The 17782-nt window shown below is 38.3% G+C and overlaps 2 protein-coding genes across 2 annotated transcripts; both read left to right on the top strand.

Annotated features, from left to right (window-relative positions):
- The first annotated feature begins 6213 nt into the window (after nucleotides 1-6213).
- On the top strand, nucleotides 6214-6962 carry LOC107796225 (17.3 kDa class II heat shock protein-like). Its single transcript, XM_075246650.1, has one exon. It carries the CDS (start codon nucleotides 6313-6315, stop codon nucleotides 6784-6786), a length of 474 nt encoding a protein of 157 aa, XP_075102751.1. The 5' UTR covers nucleotides 6214-6312; the 3' UTR covers nucleotides 6787-6962.
- A 9387-nt stretch (nucleotides 6963-16349) lies between these two features.
- LOC142177553 (17.3 kDa class II heat shock protein-like) lies at nucleotides 16350-17227 on the top strand. The gene has a single exon (XM_075246649.1). It carries the CDS (start codon nucleotides 16460-16462, stop codon nucleotides 16931-16933), a length of 474 nt encoding a protein of 157 aa, XP_075102750.1. The 5' UTR covers nucleotides 16350-16459; the 3' UTR covers nucleotides 16934-17227.
- The last annotated feature ends 555 nt before the right edge of the window (nucleotides 17228-17782 follow it).

Genomic DNA, 17782 nt, shown 5'->3' with positions numbered 1-17782 from the left:
TTTTATACAGTTCATAATAATTCAAATGCTCATGAGAGGTTAGAAGGTTCAAATAGATAGTTAATTCAAACAAATGGGTAAGGCTTGTAATGTGGTTGCTAAAGAAACAGGATTACAGGCTCAAATGGGTTAACTACGATACATAATAATTAGGCGGGTAAAATATATATGTGGCTCAACAAAGAAACGCTTATATCACTTCCAAGACTGAACAAAACTACTATTTCGCTTTGCAAACACACGAGGTAAGTTCTAGGCATCAAATGCAATGCACAAAATAACACACAAACCTCACACACACATGGCACATAACTCACTCGGGATTGGTTTCCTCAAGACACTCTAGTCAAAGCAGTTAAGCAAAGTTAAAATCATACAATTTAAGGTACTTATACAAGAGTCAAAAACTGAGCCTAAGTGTCACAACCAAAGTACTCACTATTCTCAAGGCATAATAAAGTCAAGAGATATTGCTCCCATTCAATTCATCTCACACTCATTTCTACTCCTAAAAAAATAAAACTAACTATACCCGGTTCAAACAAAATCCTTGGAAAAGAACCGCGGCACAAAGAAAAATCAAGGGGAAATTACTACACTAGCTACAAAGAAAATCTTTTTGTCTTTTTCCTTTCGACTTAAATCCCTCAAAAAAATTGTCTAATAGATCCATCGTCGGGAAAAATCCAATCTTTTCTATTTTTTTTTTAAAAAAAAATTATTCAATTAACTAACACAACTAAAATAGCATGGAAAGTCACCCAGACAATCTCCTCACCCCACACTTAAAATTATGCATTGTCCCCAATGCACATCATAACTATAATAGGGTAAAAGAAACTCCTTGGTATGCCAAAGGCCGAAGCACTAGTAGCTCATGGGGTACTCCGACTTCTCCCAGGCTTGGTCTTTTCGTGCGGGTACCTCACACTTAGTTCCAACCATCTGGTTTGTTGTTGCATCCTTCTAATGGATTTGCATTCCATGCTCCTAAAAAATCAAAAATCGACACTACAAAAATAATACAATAAAATAAATAAATAAATAAATAAAAGCAGTAAAGATGGGTTGTCTCCCAACAAGCGCTTGATTTAACGTCGCGGCATGACGTAAACTACTTTTTGTCTCCACCTTGAACTTATAAATTGGACCCCAAGTTTTGATTCCGCTCTATGATCATACTCTTGGGGCGATACAAATTGTTGCGAGCCAAAAATTAAATGAATTCTCATCCACTTATTGGCTCTCCCCCGAGGAGTGTCACCTTACCTAGACGGTCTTGAAAATTTCAAAATATAAGCCTCATCTACCTCTTCCCTGGACTGCTTTTTATGCTCATAAAGATACATTCCCATTTCACAGTCTGAACATAATGTAGAGAAGTGTTTGGAATGAGGTCCAACGCGCTCAAATGCATGAACTTCAAGATTTTCGACATCCTCATCACCAATCACACTAGAGTCAACTAAATTTATATCCTCAACTTCCTTGGTTGACTCTAGAGAAAAGAAACTCTCTACTCACATCATAAGGAACATACCTACGTAGATTACTCTGTAGGAAATAACCCACCTGCTTAACCTTAAATTGGTATCTTGTTATACCCTTTCGCAATTACAATTATTATGAAATCACCTAATCTTTCTGAGTCCAAATTTATTAACCAGACATGAGAATTTAATTTTTTCCAAAATTCAACAATGTGAAAGATCCTTCAAAACATTAATACTCGAGATTGTACATCATATCAAAACGACAATCAAACACCCAATGGTATTTGCTTACATTTCAAAGAAATCATTCTCGTCACATTCGAACAATCTGAACACATCTTGCGGTCACATCATACTCACCACATAGTCATTCCACCGCTCATCGAGCCACAAATTCCACTAGTAGGGACATTACCGGACATATGAGTCCAATTATACAAGTTACAACTGAATCTACCGAGCTTAAGCTGTGGTCTAACCATGGCCTCAAGTCTTCCAGACTGGCCTATCACCAAAATACAGAATATACATCTCGAACCTCGTTCATAGAATCACAAGCCGGCGATGCACAGCTGATACCGAGCTACCATGTGCGCATACGAATGCGTGGAAGGAATTCAAAGAGTTATGTCTCAAGCTGAATAAATTTCGCACGATAAGGAAAGAAAGATGGGAAGTATATATCCTAAATGCCATGTAGCCTCTCGAAAATAAGCATGGACGTCATCATGCCGATCCGCAAGACTTTACTAGACACTTGCTCATGACTTGTAAAACCTATGAACCTGGAGCTCTGATACCACCTTGTCACGACCCAAAATCTATCTAGTCGTGATGGTACCTAACCCAACCTGCTAGGTAAGCCAATGAATCAGTAACTAATTCTAATAACAATTATTAAAGCGATTTAAGTAAAGAAAAATCTTAATCTTATACATTCCCCAAGAACTGATAGTACAAATCATGATCTTCTAAGAATAGAGTATATAAAACTGGTATGAACTAAATACATCATCTGTTTGAAAAGTATATAAACAGAGTTTTATGAATCTAAGGCTACCATGAACAAGAGGCATCTACAACCGGAACGCAGGTACACCTTCGGATCCAGCTCCAAACGATCACAGCAACATCAGTAGCCAAATTCTGCACGCAAGGTGCAGAAGTATAGTATGAGTACAACCGACCCTATGCACTCAATAAGTAACAAATCTAACCTTAGGTTGAAAGTAGTGACGAGCTTGTACCAAGGTCAAAGTCCAACTCCCATCCAACAATAGTTCATAACAATATAAAACAAGTAAAGCAGGAAGTAACTTAGAGATAAAATGCTCAATAAAATCATCATTTTTGAAAATAGTTATGCCTTTCAAGTACATCAGTGAAAACCCAAATCGTTTGCCGAAGTTGCCAAAAATATGAGTAAGTTTGAAAACAGTAATTTTCCCAGAAATCCTTTCAATAATAAATAAGATGTCTCATTTTCTTTCGAGATAGCCAGCGTAAAACAAATGCATCACTATGCCCATATATCAACATGTGTAAAAAGTCATGAATGACGTGATACCGTACAACATGAGAAAAATACATCTCTATACTTGTATGTCATGTGTACATGTCAATGCAATGTGTCTGAGAGATAAACTCATGTATTCACACTCTCAGATTACTAAATCTCACTTTCTCACACATTCCACTCATCATGCCCAATCACTCGGTACTGTATATGGCCAATCTGGCCCAGGGAAGATCCATCCCGAAATATACACATCAGCTGATCATCAGTTAATCAGTACCGAGTAGGGCCAATTCATCCCGTGGAGAAGATCCATCTCCAGGTATATAATGCTTCGGACAAGATCCATGTCCAGGGAAGTTCCATCTCTCAATAATAACAACCACGCTCACTGGGGTTGTACAGACTCCGGAGGGGCTCCTTCAGCCCAAACGCTATAAATTGCACGGACAACTCACGTGTTGTAAAAACAACTCACGTGCTATATAAAGCCTATAAGGCCTGCTGCAGACAGGATGTATAAAGCCTATAAGGCCTGCTGCAGGCGGGCAGCCCCGATCCACATAATAACAATAATATATATAAAGCCAATATGGCCTGCTGCAGGCGGGCAACCCCGATCCACATAATAATATCCTCACAGTCAGGCTCTCGGCCACCCTCGGTCATCAATCTCTCCAGTATCTCTCTCATGGGCTCACAATGTCATGAAAATAACCCAAAAATGATGATATGATGTACCAATAAATAACAATAGAGACTGAGATATGATATGCAATGAAATAAATATGACTGAGTATAAAATTTCAATCTAAAACAAATAATTCACAGTAATATGACCTCTGTGGGTCCCAATAATACTGGCACATAGCCTCAACATGATTTTTAATATGATTCTCAACTAAATTTCTCCAACATATAAAACTGGATAGAAAATGCCAAGATTATTTGACTACAAAATTTCACGAAAATAATTACGCCACTATTTTTATGGTGCACGCCCACACGCCCCTCACCTAGCATGTGTGTCAACTCCAAACATTTCACATAATACGTATATTCAGGGTTCATATCCTCAGCTGCAAGATTAAAAAAGTTACTTACCTCAAACAAGACGAATCCAATGTCGGGCAAACTAAACAATGCTTCAGAAATTCCAGTATACGCGTATCAACTTCCGAACAGCTCGAATCTAGTCACTATTAATTTGATTCAGTCCACACTATTATAGGAATTAATTCCATATCAAAATACTAATATTTTTCACAAAAAAGCAGAAATTACACCCCAAATATTACCCGTGGGACCCACGTCTCGGAACCCGACAAAAATTACAAAATCCAAAATTACATTCAACCACGAGTCTAACCATACCAATTTTACTTAATTCTGACATCAACTCGACCCTCAAATCTTCAAATTAAACCAAGAGGGTTTTCTAATCTTTCCAACTTAATTCACCCATTGAATGTTCAAAACAACTATGGATTCGGGTAATTTGACCAATAATGAGTTAAGAACGCTTACCCTTTTATTTTTCTTGAAAATCTCCCAAACATCGCCTCTTCCCGAGCTCCAATCCGTCAAAAATGGAAAATGGGACGAAGTCTTAATTTCTCAAAATGGGACGAAGTCCCATTTTGAGAAATTAAACTCACTGCCCAGCCTTTTCTTTTTCGCGAATGCGGTGAGTACCTCGCGTTCGCGAAACACAAAATTGATCCCATCCAAATTCCTTCTTCGCGAACGCGACATCCCCTCATGTTCGTGAAGCACAAAGTGCCTCTGCCTCGATGCCTTCTACGCGAATGCGTAGAACAATTGCCTGGGGTCCTCAGTTGTTTCCTCTCTTCTTCGCGAGCGCGCAACACCTCTCGCGTTCGCGATGCACACCCTGTCCACCCTTCGCGAATGCGTCCTTCTCTTCACGAATGCGAAGAGAAAATATTGCCAGCCTCTCAGTTCTTCTTCGCGAACGCGAGGCTCCACTTGCGAACGCGAGGCTCCATTCGCGAACACGATGAAGGAAACCAGATGGTGCATCAGAAAAATTCCAGCAAAGTTCCAAGTCCAAAATCCAACCCGTTAACCATCCGAAATTTACCCGAGGCCCCCGGGACCTCACCCAAACATATCGTCAAGTCCCATAACAACATACAAACTTAGTCGAACCCTCAAATCACCTCAAATAACGCTAAAACCACGAATCATACTCCAAATTCAAGTATAATGAACTTTAAAATTTTAAGTTTTCACAAACGACGCCGGAACCTATCAAATCAAGTCCGATTGGCCTCAAATTTTGCACACAAGTCATAAATGACATAACGAACCTATTAAAATTTTCAGAATCGGATTTCGACCCCGATATCAAAATGTCAACCCCCCAGTCAAACTTTCCAAAAATTCGACTTTCGCCATTTCAAACCCAATTCCACTACGGACCTCCAAATAATTTTTCACACACGCTCCTAAGTCCAAAATCACCATACGGAGCTACTGAAATCATCAAAATTCGAATCTGAGATCGTTTACACATAGATCAATATCCGGTCGACTTTTCCAACTTAAGATTTCTATTTAAGAGACTAAGTGTCTCATTTCACTCTGAATTCTCTCCGGACCCGAACTAACTAACCCGATAAGTCATACAACAGCTATAAAGCATAATCGGAGCAGTAAATAGAGGAACGGAACTGTAATGCTCAAAACGACCGACCGAATAGTTACATTAAGTTTTCTCCAAAGACCTACGGTTTGAACGGTATAATATATGAAATTTAAGCTCCAACGAAAGTATCAAATAAGAACCTTTCATATCGTTCATTGGAGTCAGAGTATTCTACTTTTAGGTTATTCTTATAAATATATTCTAATATGAAGATTATAAAAATCTTTCTTTACCTATACAAAGATATAGAAAAGAAGGAACTCAAATGATACTAATTGATGTAATAAAAGTATGGTCAAAGATATGTTTCTTTTTTGTGAGGAATCTGTAAAAAGGTAGAAACATATTTGCCAAATATCTACAAACATACAATTATAGGGGACGAAGAATCGATAAAGTTCTACACAAGTGTACAACATGTGACAATATAAGGAACAGAAGCTCCTAGAATATGTCACCTTCTGCTTCCATTTCCTTCCAGAAGCTTCTATGTTTACACTATATAATCATCACATCTTCCCTTAGCATTCTCTGCAAAACCAAAGCGAAAAAAACCAACTCAAATACACCAAAATCAAAATATCATAATATCTCAAAATTGAAACACACTCAGTTAATCGAAGAGGAGGAAGATGGATTTCAGGCTAATGGGTATCGACACACCACTTCTCCACACTCTCCAGCACTTCATGGACGCCGCCGGTGAAGATTCCGACAAGTCCATTAACGCCCCGTCAAGGAACTATGTACGTGACGCTAAGGCAATGGCTGCAACACCAGCCGACGTGAAAGAGTACCAAAATTCCTATGTGTTCATCGTGGACATGCCGGGGTTGAAATCTGGAGATATTAAAGTGCAGGTGGAAGATGACAATGTGCTGCTGATCAGTGGAGAAAGGAAGAGGGAAGAAGAGAAAGAAGGGGCTAAGTATATTAGAATGGAGAGAAGGATTGGGAAATTCATGAGGAAATTTACGTTGCCGGAGAATGCGAATACTGATGCAATTTCTGCTGTTTGTCAAGATGGGGTTTTGACTGTGATTGTTCAGAAGTTGCCTCCACCTGAGCCTAAGAAACCCAAAACTATTGAGGTTAAAATTGCATGAGATATTTGATAGTATGACGTAGTAATAAAGATGGTAGAGAACTAGGAGTTGTTACATTTTCCTCTCTACTTTAAATTGTCCATGTTTTATTTAGTATGAAGGAACTAAATGTCTGGGTATGCTATCTCTTGTATACTGCAAGTGAAATGCTTCTATTAATATCCAGTTTTGTTTCATCGATTGCTATTAATATTTTCAATATATAGCGTGCGTGCAATTTCTTTTTATCTGAACAAGGATCAAATAATCTTCTTTTCCTTTATGATGACAGTTGGAGAAATTTGTATAACAAGGTTTTGAAAGTAACTTGTTTTAAGAAACGCAGGCCTTTGTTGAGCATTAGCGACAAGGCATCTTCAAGATTCTACAAAATCAATTGCAATCCGAAACAGTAACATCTGGAATTATAGCGAGGGTACACGCCATGAATATTATTATAGAGTTTAACAATACGTATACACATACAGAACTGATGTTTTATACCTCAATACCACATAAGAGGGGTGATTTGTGTTGTGTTCAATTTTTTGCGTGCACAGATTATCGAAGGACCTGGTTCTTTTATGCGTTCTAACTATTACTATTGCGAAATAGTAAGTACATAAAATAAACACAGAGATTTTTACGTGGAAAACACCTGGCTCAAAAGGTAAAAAAATCATAACCTACTTCCTAGTAGGATTTTTCCAAAACTCTTTACTAAATCAGTGAGCCAAAATAGCATTTACAAAAACTCTTTTGTAAACCTAGGATTACCTCTAACCCTTTGTGGCAAACTAGCCTCTAGCTATTTGCGACAAACTTCAAGTTAACTCTAACTTGAAAACACAAAGTACATATTACAGACGCTTCTAGATAAAGCTAAAAAGGTACAAGTTAAAACCACCTACTACAAATAACTAGACTAAAAGACAACATTTAGAATTGGTTCTTCTAGCTGGTTCAAGTAGCATCAGATTCGCACACTCAAATATTACTCGAACTGCTTGCAAAATTACCTCGCTATTTTGCTCTCAATTCTTGCTTAACTTCTGCTTTTGTACGTAACTGTACAATAAGAACATTCTACAATATATAGTAATTAGTAGATAAATAGTTAACTAGAATCCTAATGCTACTCTTCCTTGGTGGAAGAGTTCTAGTTAAACTCAACTCCTAAATTCTTCCTTATCTTAGATATTGTTCTTACTGAATAAGGAGTCCTTCTCCTTATCGTTTTTGCAATCTTTTCGATCAGGAGATATCTCATTCTACCAGAATACGCTTATCTCCTGCATGTGCAACTCATGTGCCTTTACTCTGTCGGTGTCTATGTCTGCCAGTTATGGACCTGGTTCATATCTGAGTTTCTTTGTCAATCTTCAAAACTATTCTCTTTCTTGGGCCAACAAATTCCCCATTTTTGATGATGACAAACTTTGTGCGTCCATCAGCTTAGGCATGTTTCGACTTAATCCAACATTGACACATATTAGAGTATTAAGCACTTATCATAAAGAACCGGGGTCATTTAGGTTATAAATATTACTTGTTCAGAGCACATTTTTCCCCTTTGGGCATCATCGAAAAGTTGTAAAAAGATGTGTGAGTCCCAGATTTTATAAAAATTACTCATGGCCACTGGGGCAACTGCAAATGCATTCATGGATCAATCATCAGTAATCAACTAAGAATTTAAACTATCAAAGAAATAGAGACAGTTTATGAGAACAAGAGCAACAAATTTCATTGATAGAAAGTACGGTTCTTCCACAATCCATACAATGAAACAAAAACATTTAAAGCATGAGCAACAAAAAAGAAAAAGTCTTGAATCTGAGTCACTGAATTTCTAGGCAGACTAGGCAACTAAGGCTTGGAAGAACTAGGGGCTTGGGTTTTGGCTTGGAGAAGATTCAACATATCGTGAAGAATTCCCTCATTCTTCTCCCTTTCCTTTGTAAGCTCAACTTTGAGAACATCCCTCTCAGATTCAACCTCAGCCAAACGAGTCTTCAGCCATGCTATCTCAGCATCCTTTACCCCACTCTCCTGCACTAGGGCTCTGACCTTGCTGTTTACAAGTTTCCTTTTCGATGAACCAGGTTCATTGGGGACGACATGGATATCATAATCACAAGCAAGAAGAGTATTGATCCCAAAATAGTCTTTTCTTGTGTCCATCCCCGCCTTCTTCAATGGCACCTTATAATGAGCAAGTACATAAGTGAGGATGAAACCATAAGGAATGGCATGGGCTTTGGAGTCATTGACAGCTCTGTCCAAAAGCTGAATGATGAACCCAGGCCAGTTTATTTGCCTCCCACTGTCCATACACTCCATCAAGACCAAGTCCATGTAATTTACAATATGCCTACTTTCCTGCCTTGGCAACACGCACTTGTTGATGAATTCAAAGATCACCTTGTGGGGTGGCTTCATTTCACTCTTATAGACTGCCTTAGGCTCACTCTCTTCTTCATTATCACAAAATTTCCTTGTGATAGGCAGGGCAGTTGGAAGAGAATCCAGACTGGGCCATTTCTGCCTAGTATAGTCATCATAGCCTTCAGAGGATATGCCAAGGATTTCACCCAGTTCTTTAGCATCAAAAGAGATTTGGACCCCTTTCACTAGGCTGGTGACTCTGCCTTCCTTGGCCTCATCATTGGTCATGAATTCCACAATCTCATTCCTATCCAGTCTCCCATCCACCTGAAGGACCATGTCTTTCCATCTCTGTATCTCAAGCTTCTCCAGCAGCAAAATTATTCCTTCTTCTTCCAAGTCCTTCAACAATCTCCCCTTCAAAATTGTTCTTTTACCAAACTTTGTCAGCTTGTCCTTCCTACCATTAGACACATCCTCCTCTTCACCACTCCAATTATCTTCTTCAGTAATCTTCACTTGCTTGGCTTTCACTGCAGACCTGGTTCGCTTAGCCAAGATAGAGGGTTCAGCAGACTTAGAAACAGATGAATACTTCTTTGAGAAAGTCTTGGCTTTCTTTGGCTTAGGGGTCTGAACCTCTACCTCTGCCACATTTTCACTTTGATGGACCAGGTCCATCTCATCCAACTCAACAACCTTAATAGGCTCAACCGCATTTTCTTTCCCTTTATCCACTCTTTTCTTCTTACTCTCCTCTAAAGCTCTCTGCAACTCCTCCTCACTCTGTTTTAGCTTGCTCCTTGTAGTTCTTCCTCTTGGAAGAGGAATATCAGAGGTCTCAGAAGGAGCAACTTTCCGTTTCTTGTTGGCTCTTCCTGTCCCAGAGGTTGTAGCTTTAGGAGTTCTTTTCTTCTTGGGTTGGTAACTATCACTTAACCTTTTCAACAAATCAGCCAAGGTTTCCTCAGCAGATGAACCAGGTTCGTCTGCTTGCTTTCCAAGATTTACTAGCCCTTTAGCGGTTTCTCCTTATCCACTCCCCCATGTGTGCCTGCCACCTTCTTTCTCCTTCTCTGGTTCAACTCCACAAACAACCATTCTAACAGATTCAGAGGTGGGTGAAGAACCAACCACTTCTTTCCCTTTTCCCTTCTCTTCACTCCGTACTCCCTCTCTCTCTTTTTCTTTTTTAATTTTGTTTTTACCACCTCTCCTTCTTTTCTCAAGCATTTCCATATCTATCACAGATCCAACCAGGATGAACCTAGTTTCTAAATTTTTAGCACTCTCAAAAATAACCTCAGATGAAGGATTTGGGACAGAAGTTACCTGTTCATAATCGGAAGACCCAGTTTTTCCCCCTCAGTCGCTGATTTAAAGGAATCACTCGAACTTTGTGAGTTTTGGGCTTGGCTTGCTTGAATCTGGGCATTTAATTTTTGAGATAAAGCACCGCTGGCCACTGTTTTTCTAGCAAGCATTTTGACTCTCATTTTTCTAGGTTGGGGGATAGAACTAGGTTGAGGGGTTGTAGAGGAAGAGGAAGGAGTAGGGGGTGGAGGAGTGCCAGGGTTATTCCAGGGGTTAGACATTTTGGTTATGGTTTTGTGATGAAGGAAAAAAGCTTGGATTGAATTCGAAGGCAAGGAGAGAAGAAAGGGTTTCGACGGTTTTGTTTTTCAAAAATAATGAAGAGTTTGCAGAGTTGATGAGGGATTTAAAGGAGAAGTGTAATTAATACACAACTTTAGCTTTTTGTGGTCAATTAGAAGTCTAATCACTCTGCAGTTTTTCAGTTTGGAATGATGGTTACAGCTCCCCTAGAATCTAGGTGTTTTAATTCGGTGAGGATTCTTTAGTTGAAACGGAACTGGTTCAAATTTTTATTGGATAGGCTTTGGAAGATTTTGGACTTGGGTAGAGTTTTGCTCATGATTTAAATATTAGTATTTCAAAATGTGCATAGCGTAGAACACATACCTCGTTTTTCAGATGAACCAGCACTGATGAACCAGGTTCTTCACTAAGAATCCTCTCAGCCATGTCTCAATTTGCAAAAATAGAGAAAATTTCACTAGAGACCAGTGATTCATATTAAAACATGGAATAGGAGTATACTATTTACAATATGAGACAGAGCAACAATTAATCTGGTTATTTACACAAGTTTCATATTTTCTAACCAATTTTTTTTTTTCATTCTTTTTTTTTCATGTACAAAGATCTGAACTGGTTCACTTAGGCGATCTTAATCATCCCTAATTCTAACCTGTTCCTTTCAAAGTGCTCTTTACTTAGTGCTTTTATAAAGATGTCAGTAATCTGTTTATCAGTAGCACAAACCTCTATAGTGATCAATCCCTTCTCATAATTGTCCCTTAAAAAGTGATGTCTAACATCTATGTTCTTTGTTCTTTTATGATGAACGGGGTTCTTTTTCTTACTAATAGCACTAGTGTTATCACAAAAGATAGGGATACATCCAACATCGATTCCAAAATCCCTCAATTGTTGTTTAATCCACAATAGTTGAGCACAACATGAGGCAGCAACAACATACTCAGCTTCAGCAGTAGATAAGGCCACTGAATTTTGCTTTTTGATGGCCCAAGACATAAGACATGAGCCAAGAAAGTGTGCCATACCTGAGGTGCTCTTTCTACCCACAAGAAAACTTACATAATCAGTATCAACATATCCCACAAGATTGAAATTACTACCTTTTGGATACCAAAGACAAAGATCAGTGGTGCCTTTCAGATATCTCAAAATTCTCTTAACAACCGTCAAGTGAGACTCCTTTGGATTTGCCTGAAATCTTGCACAAAGGCCTACACTGAAAACAATGTCAGGTCTACTAGTAGTGAGATACAACAATGAGCCAATCATCCCCCTATACAACTTCTGATCAACAGATGAACCAGGTTCATCTGTATCCAACTTTGTAGCTGTTGCAATAGGAGTGTTGATTTCTTTGGAATTTTCCATTTCATCTTTTACATACTTCTGCTGATGGATCATAGTTCTATTTGAATTTTGTTTAATTTGTAAGCCTAAAAAGAAATTAAGTTCACCCATCATGCTCATTTCAAATTCACTCCCCATTAGTTTAGCAAAATCTTTACTTAACTTATCAGTAGTTGCTCCAAAACCTCGTTCATAGAATCACAAGCCGGCAATGCACAGCTGATACCGAGCTTTCATGTGCGCATACGAATGCGTGGAAGGAATTCAAAGAGTTATGTCTCAAGCTGAATCAATTTCTCACAATAAGGAAAGAAAGATGGGAAGTATATATCCTAAATGCCATGTAGCCTCTCGAAAATAAGCATGGACGTCATCACACCGATCCGCAAGACTTTACTAGACACTTGCTCATGACTTGTAGAACCTATGAACCTGGAGCTCTGATACCACCTTGTCACGACCCAAAATCCATCTAGTCATGATGGCACCTAACCCAACCTGCTAGGTAAGCCAATTAACCAATAACAAATTCTAATAACAATTATTAAAGCAATTTAAGTAAAGAAAAATCTTAATCTTATACATTCCCCAAGAACTGACAGTACAAATCATGAGCTTCTAAGAATAGAGTATACAAAGCTGGTATGAAGTAAATACATCATCTGTTTGAAAAGTATATAAACAGAGTTTTATGAATCTAAGGCTACCATGAACAAGAGGCATCTACAACCGGAACGCAGGTACACCTTCGGATCCAGCTCCAAACGATCAAAGCAACATCAGTAGCCAAAATCTGCACGCAAGGTGCAGAAGTGTAGTATGAGTATAACCGACCCCATGTTCTCAATAAGTAACAAACCTAACCTTAGGTTGAAAGTAGTGACGAGATTGTACCAAGTTCAAAGTCCAACTCCCATCCAACAATAGTTCATAACAATATAAAACAAGTAAAGCAGGAAGTAACTTAGAGATAAAATGCTCAATAAAATCATCATTTTTGAAAATAGTTCTGCCTTTCAAGTACATCAGTGAAAACCCAAATCGTTTACCGAAGTTGCCAAAAATATGAGTAAGTTTGAAAACAGTAATTTTCCCAGAAATCCTTTCAATAATAAATAAGATGTCTCATTTTCTTTCGAGATAGCCAGCGTAAAACAAATGCATCACTATGCCCATATATCAACATGTGTAAGAAGTCATGAATGACGTGATACCGTACAACATGAGGAAAATATATCTCTATACTTGTATATCATGTGTTCATGTCAATGCAATGTGTCTGAGAAATGAACTCATGTATTCATACTCTCAGAGTACTAAATCTCACTTTCTCACACATTCCACTCATCATGCCCAATCACTCGGTACTGTATATGGCCAATCCGGCCTAGGAAAGATCCATCCCGGAATATACACATCAGCTGATCATCAGTTAATCAGTACCGAGTAGGGCCAATCCAGCCCGTGGAGAAGATCCATCTCCTGGTATATAATGCTTCGGACAAGATCCATGTCAAGGGAAGTTCCATCTCTCAATAATAACAACCACGCTCACTGGGGTTGTACAGACTCCGGAGGGGCTCCTTCAGCCCAAACGCTATAAATTGCACGGACAACTCACGTGTTGTAAAAACAACTCACGTGCTATATAAAGCCTATAAGGCCTGCTGCAGACAGGATGCCCCGATCCACATAATAATATCCTCACAGTCAGGCTCTCGGCCACCCTCGGTCATCAATCTCTCCAGTATCTCTCTCATGGGCTCACAATGTCATGAAAATAACCCAAAAATGATGATATGATGTACCAATAAATAACAATAGAGACTGAGATATGATATGCAATGAAATAAATATGACTAAGTATAAAATTTCAATCTAAAACAAATAATTCACAGTAATATGACCTCTGTGGGTCCCAATAATACTAGCACATAGCCTCAACATGATTTTTAATATGATTCTCAACTAAATTTCTTCAACATATAAAACTGCATAGAAAATGCCAAGATTATTTGACTACAAAATTTTACGAAAATAATTACGCCACTATTTTTATGGTGCACGCCCACACGCCCCTCACCTAGCATGTACGTCAACTCCAAATAATTCACATAATACGTATATTCAGGGTTCATACCCTCAGCTGCAAGATTAAAAAAGTTACTTACCTCGAACAAGACGAATCCAATGTCGGGCAAACTAAATAATGCTTCAAAAATTTCAGTATACGCGTATCAACTTCCGAACAGCTCGAATCTAGTCACTATTAATTTGATTCAGTCCACACAATAATAGAAATTAATTCCATATCAAAATATTAATATTTTTTACAAAAAGCAGAAATTGCACCCCAAATATTATTCGTGGGACCCACGTCTCGAAACCCGACAAAAGTTCCAAAATCCAAAATTACATTCAACCACGAGTCTAACCATACTAATTTTACTTAATTCTGACATCAACTCGACCCTCAAATCTTCAAATTAAACCAAGAGGGTTTTCTAATCTTTCCAACTTAATTCACACATTAAATGTTCAAAACAACTATGGATTCGGGTAATTTGACCAATAATGAGTTAAGAACGCTTACCCCTTTGTTTTTCTTGAAAATCTCCCAAACATCGTCTCTTCCCGAGCTCCAATCCGTCAAAAATGAAAAATGGGATAAAGTCCCATTTTAAGAAATTAAACTCACTGCCGAGCCTTTTCTTCTTCACGAACGCGGTGAGTGCCTCGCGTTCGCGAAGCACAAAATTGATCCCATCCAAATTCCTCCTTCGCGAACGCGACATCCCCCTCGCGTTCGCGAAGCACAAAGTGCCTCTGCCTCGATGCCTTCTACTCGAACACGTACAACAATTGCCTGGGGTCCTCAGTTGTTTCCTCTCTTCTTCGCGAACGCGTAACACCTCTCGCGTTCGCGATGCACACCCTGTCCACCCTTCGCGAATGCGTCCTTCTCTTCGCGAATGCGAAGAGAAAATATTGCCAGCCTCTCAGTTCTTCTTCGCGAATGCGAGGCTCCACTCGCGAACGCGATGAAGGAAACCAGATGGTGCATCAGAAAAATTCTATCAAAGTTTCAAGTCCAAAATCCAACCCGTTAACCATCTGAAATTTATCCGAGGCCCCCGGGACCTCACCCAAATATACCGTCAAGTCCCATAACAACATATGAACTTAGTCGAGCCCTCAAATCACCTCAAATAACGTTAAAACCACGAATCATACTCCAAATTCAAGTATAATGAACTTTAAAATTTTAAGTTTTCACAAACGACGCCGGAACCTATCAAATCAAGTCCGATTGGCCTCAAATTTTGCACACAAGTCATAAATGACATAACGAACCTATTAAAATTTTCAGAATCGAATTTCGACCCCGATATCAAAATGTCAACCCCCCAGTCAAACTTCCCAAAAATTCGACTTTCGCCATTTCAAACCCAATTCCACTACGAACCTCCAAATAATTTTCCACACACGCTCCTAAGTTCAAAATCACCATACGGAGCTACTGAAATTATCAGAATTCGAATCCGAGATCGTTTACACATAGATCAATATCCGGTCGACTTTTCCAACTTAAACTTTCTATTTAAGAGACTAAGTGTCTCATTTCACTCTGAATTCTCTCCGAACCCGAACTAACTAATCCGATAAGTCATACAACAGCTATAAAGCACAATCGGAGCAGTAAATAAAAAAACGGGACTGTAATGCTCAAAACGACCGACCGGATCGTTACATTAAGTTTTATCCAAAGACCTACGGTTTGAACTATATAATATGTGAAATTTAAGCTCCAACGAAAGTATCAAATAAGAACCTTTCATATCGTTCATTGGAGTCAGAGTATTCTACTTTTAGGTTATTCTTATAAATATATTCTAATATGAAGATTATAAAAATCTTTTTTTACCTATACAAAGATATAGAAAAGAAGGAACTCAAATGATACTAATTGACGTAATAAAAGTATGGTCAAAGATATGTTTCTTTTTTGTCATGCATAGAGGAATCTGTAAAAAGGTGGAAACATATTTGCCAAATATCTACTAACATACAATTATAGGGGACTACACCTTAGACAACCAAAAGAAAAGAAGAAAAATGGGGGACCATATCTTACGTGGGAAGAATCGATAAAGTTCTAGACAAGTGTAGAATCATTCCTTCCAGAAGCTTCTATGTTTACACTATATAATCATCACATCTTCCCTTAGCATTCTCTGCAAAACCAAAGCGAAAAAAACCAACTCAAATACACCAAAATCAAAATCTCATAATATCTCAAAATTGAAACACACTCAGTTAATCAAAGAGGAGGAAGATGGATTTCAGGCTAATGGGTATCGACACACCACTTCTCCACACTCTCCAGCACTTCATGGACGCCGCCGGTGAAGATTCCGACAAGTCCATTAACGCCCCGTCAAGGAACTATGTACGTGACGCTAAGGCAATGGCTGCAACACCAGCCGACGTGAAAGAGTACCAAAATTCCTATGTGTTCATCGTGGACATGCCGGGGTTGAAATCTGGAGATATTAAAGTGCAGGTGGAAGATGACAATGTGCTGCTGATCAGTGGAGAAAGGAAGAGGGAAGAAGAGAAAGAAGGGGCTAAGTATATTAGAATGGAGAGAAGGATTGGGAAATTCATGAGGAAATTTACGTTGCCGGAGAATGCGAATACTGATGCAATTTCTGCTGTTTGTCGAGATGGGGTTTTGACTGTGATTGTTCAGAAGTTGCCTCCACCTGAGCCTAAGAAACCCAAAACTATCGAGGTTAAAATTGCATGAGATATTGGACTAGTTATTAATTACTCTGTTTTGTGGACACGGGAATTGGAAGTGCTCTGTTTTGATGCTTGATAGTATGACTCAGTAATAAAAATGGTATAGATCTAGGAGTGGTTATCTCTTCCTCTGTTTTCTTTATATTTTCTAGATGCTTTATGGAGTATGAAGGAACAAAATGTTTGGGTATGCTATCTCTTGTATACTGCAAGTGAAATGCTTCTACTAATATCCAGTATTGTTTCATCGATTGCTATCAATATTTTCAATATATAGCGTGCGTGCAATTTCTTTTTATCTGAACAAGGATCAAATAATCTTCTTTTCCTTTATGATGACAGTTGGAGAAATTTGTATAACAAGGTTTTGAAAGTAAATTGATTTAAGAAACTCAGGTCTTTGTTGAGCATTAGCGACAAAGCATCTTCAATATTCTACAAAATCGAATTTATACATAGTTCTAAGGATAAATCATATAGTTCTAAGGATATGTGATATAATTTGGTACAAATTGAAAAAATAGGTAGAAATATATCGAATATTAACTATAAAAAAAGAATAAATACAAACTCAATTTGATTAAAGAATGATTGATAAATTAACAAGATGAATCAATGTCCACGACCCAAAAAAGAATAAAATTTATTAAATCTCAATAATTTCTAATGATAACCACTCCTAATATAGTTGAGAAATCCTACTTTGGATATAATTAAAAATACATAGTGGAGATCTCATGATAGATTTTATTTAGCTTTTCCTTGATTCTCGCTGAGATTTTCTTCCCTAGTGTGGCTATAACGGCTCTTTGTCTCTTGGCTTGATCTTGGTTGGTCTCGGTATTGGTCGGTC

The sequence above is a fragment of the Nicotiana tabacum genome, chromosome 23, assembly GCF_000715075.1.
Source record: "Nicotiana tabacum cultivar K326 chromosome 23, ASM71507v2, whole genome shotgun sequence".
Classification (NCBI taxonomy): domain Eukaryota; kingdom Viridiplantae; phylum Streptophyta; class Magnoliopsida; order Solanales; family Solanaceae; genus Nicotiana; species Nicotiana tabacum.
This window is presented reverse-complemented; position numbering and strand designations above follow the sequence as displayed.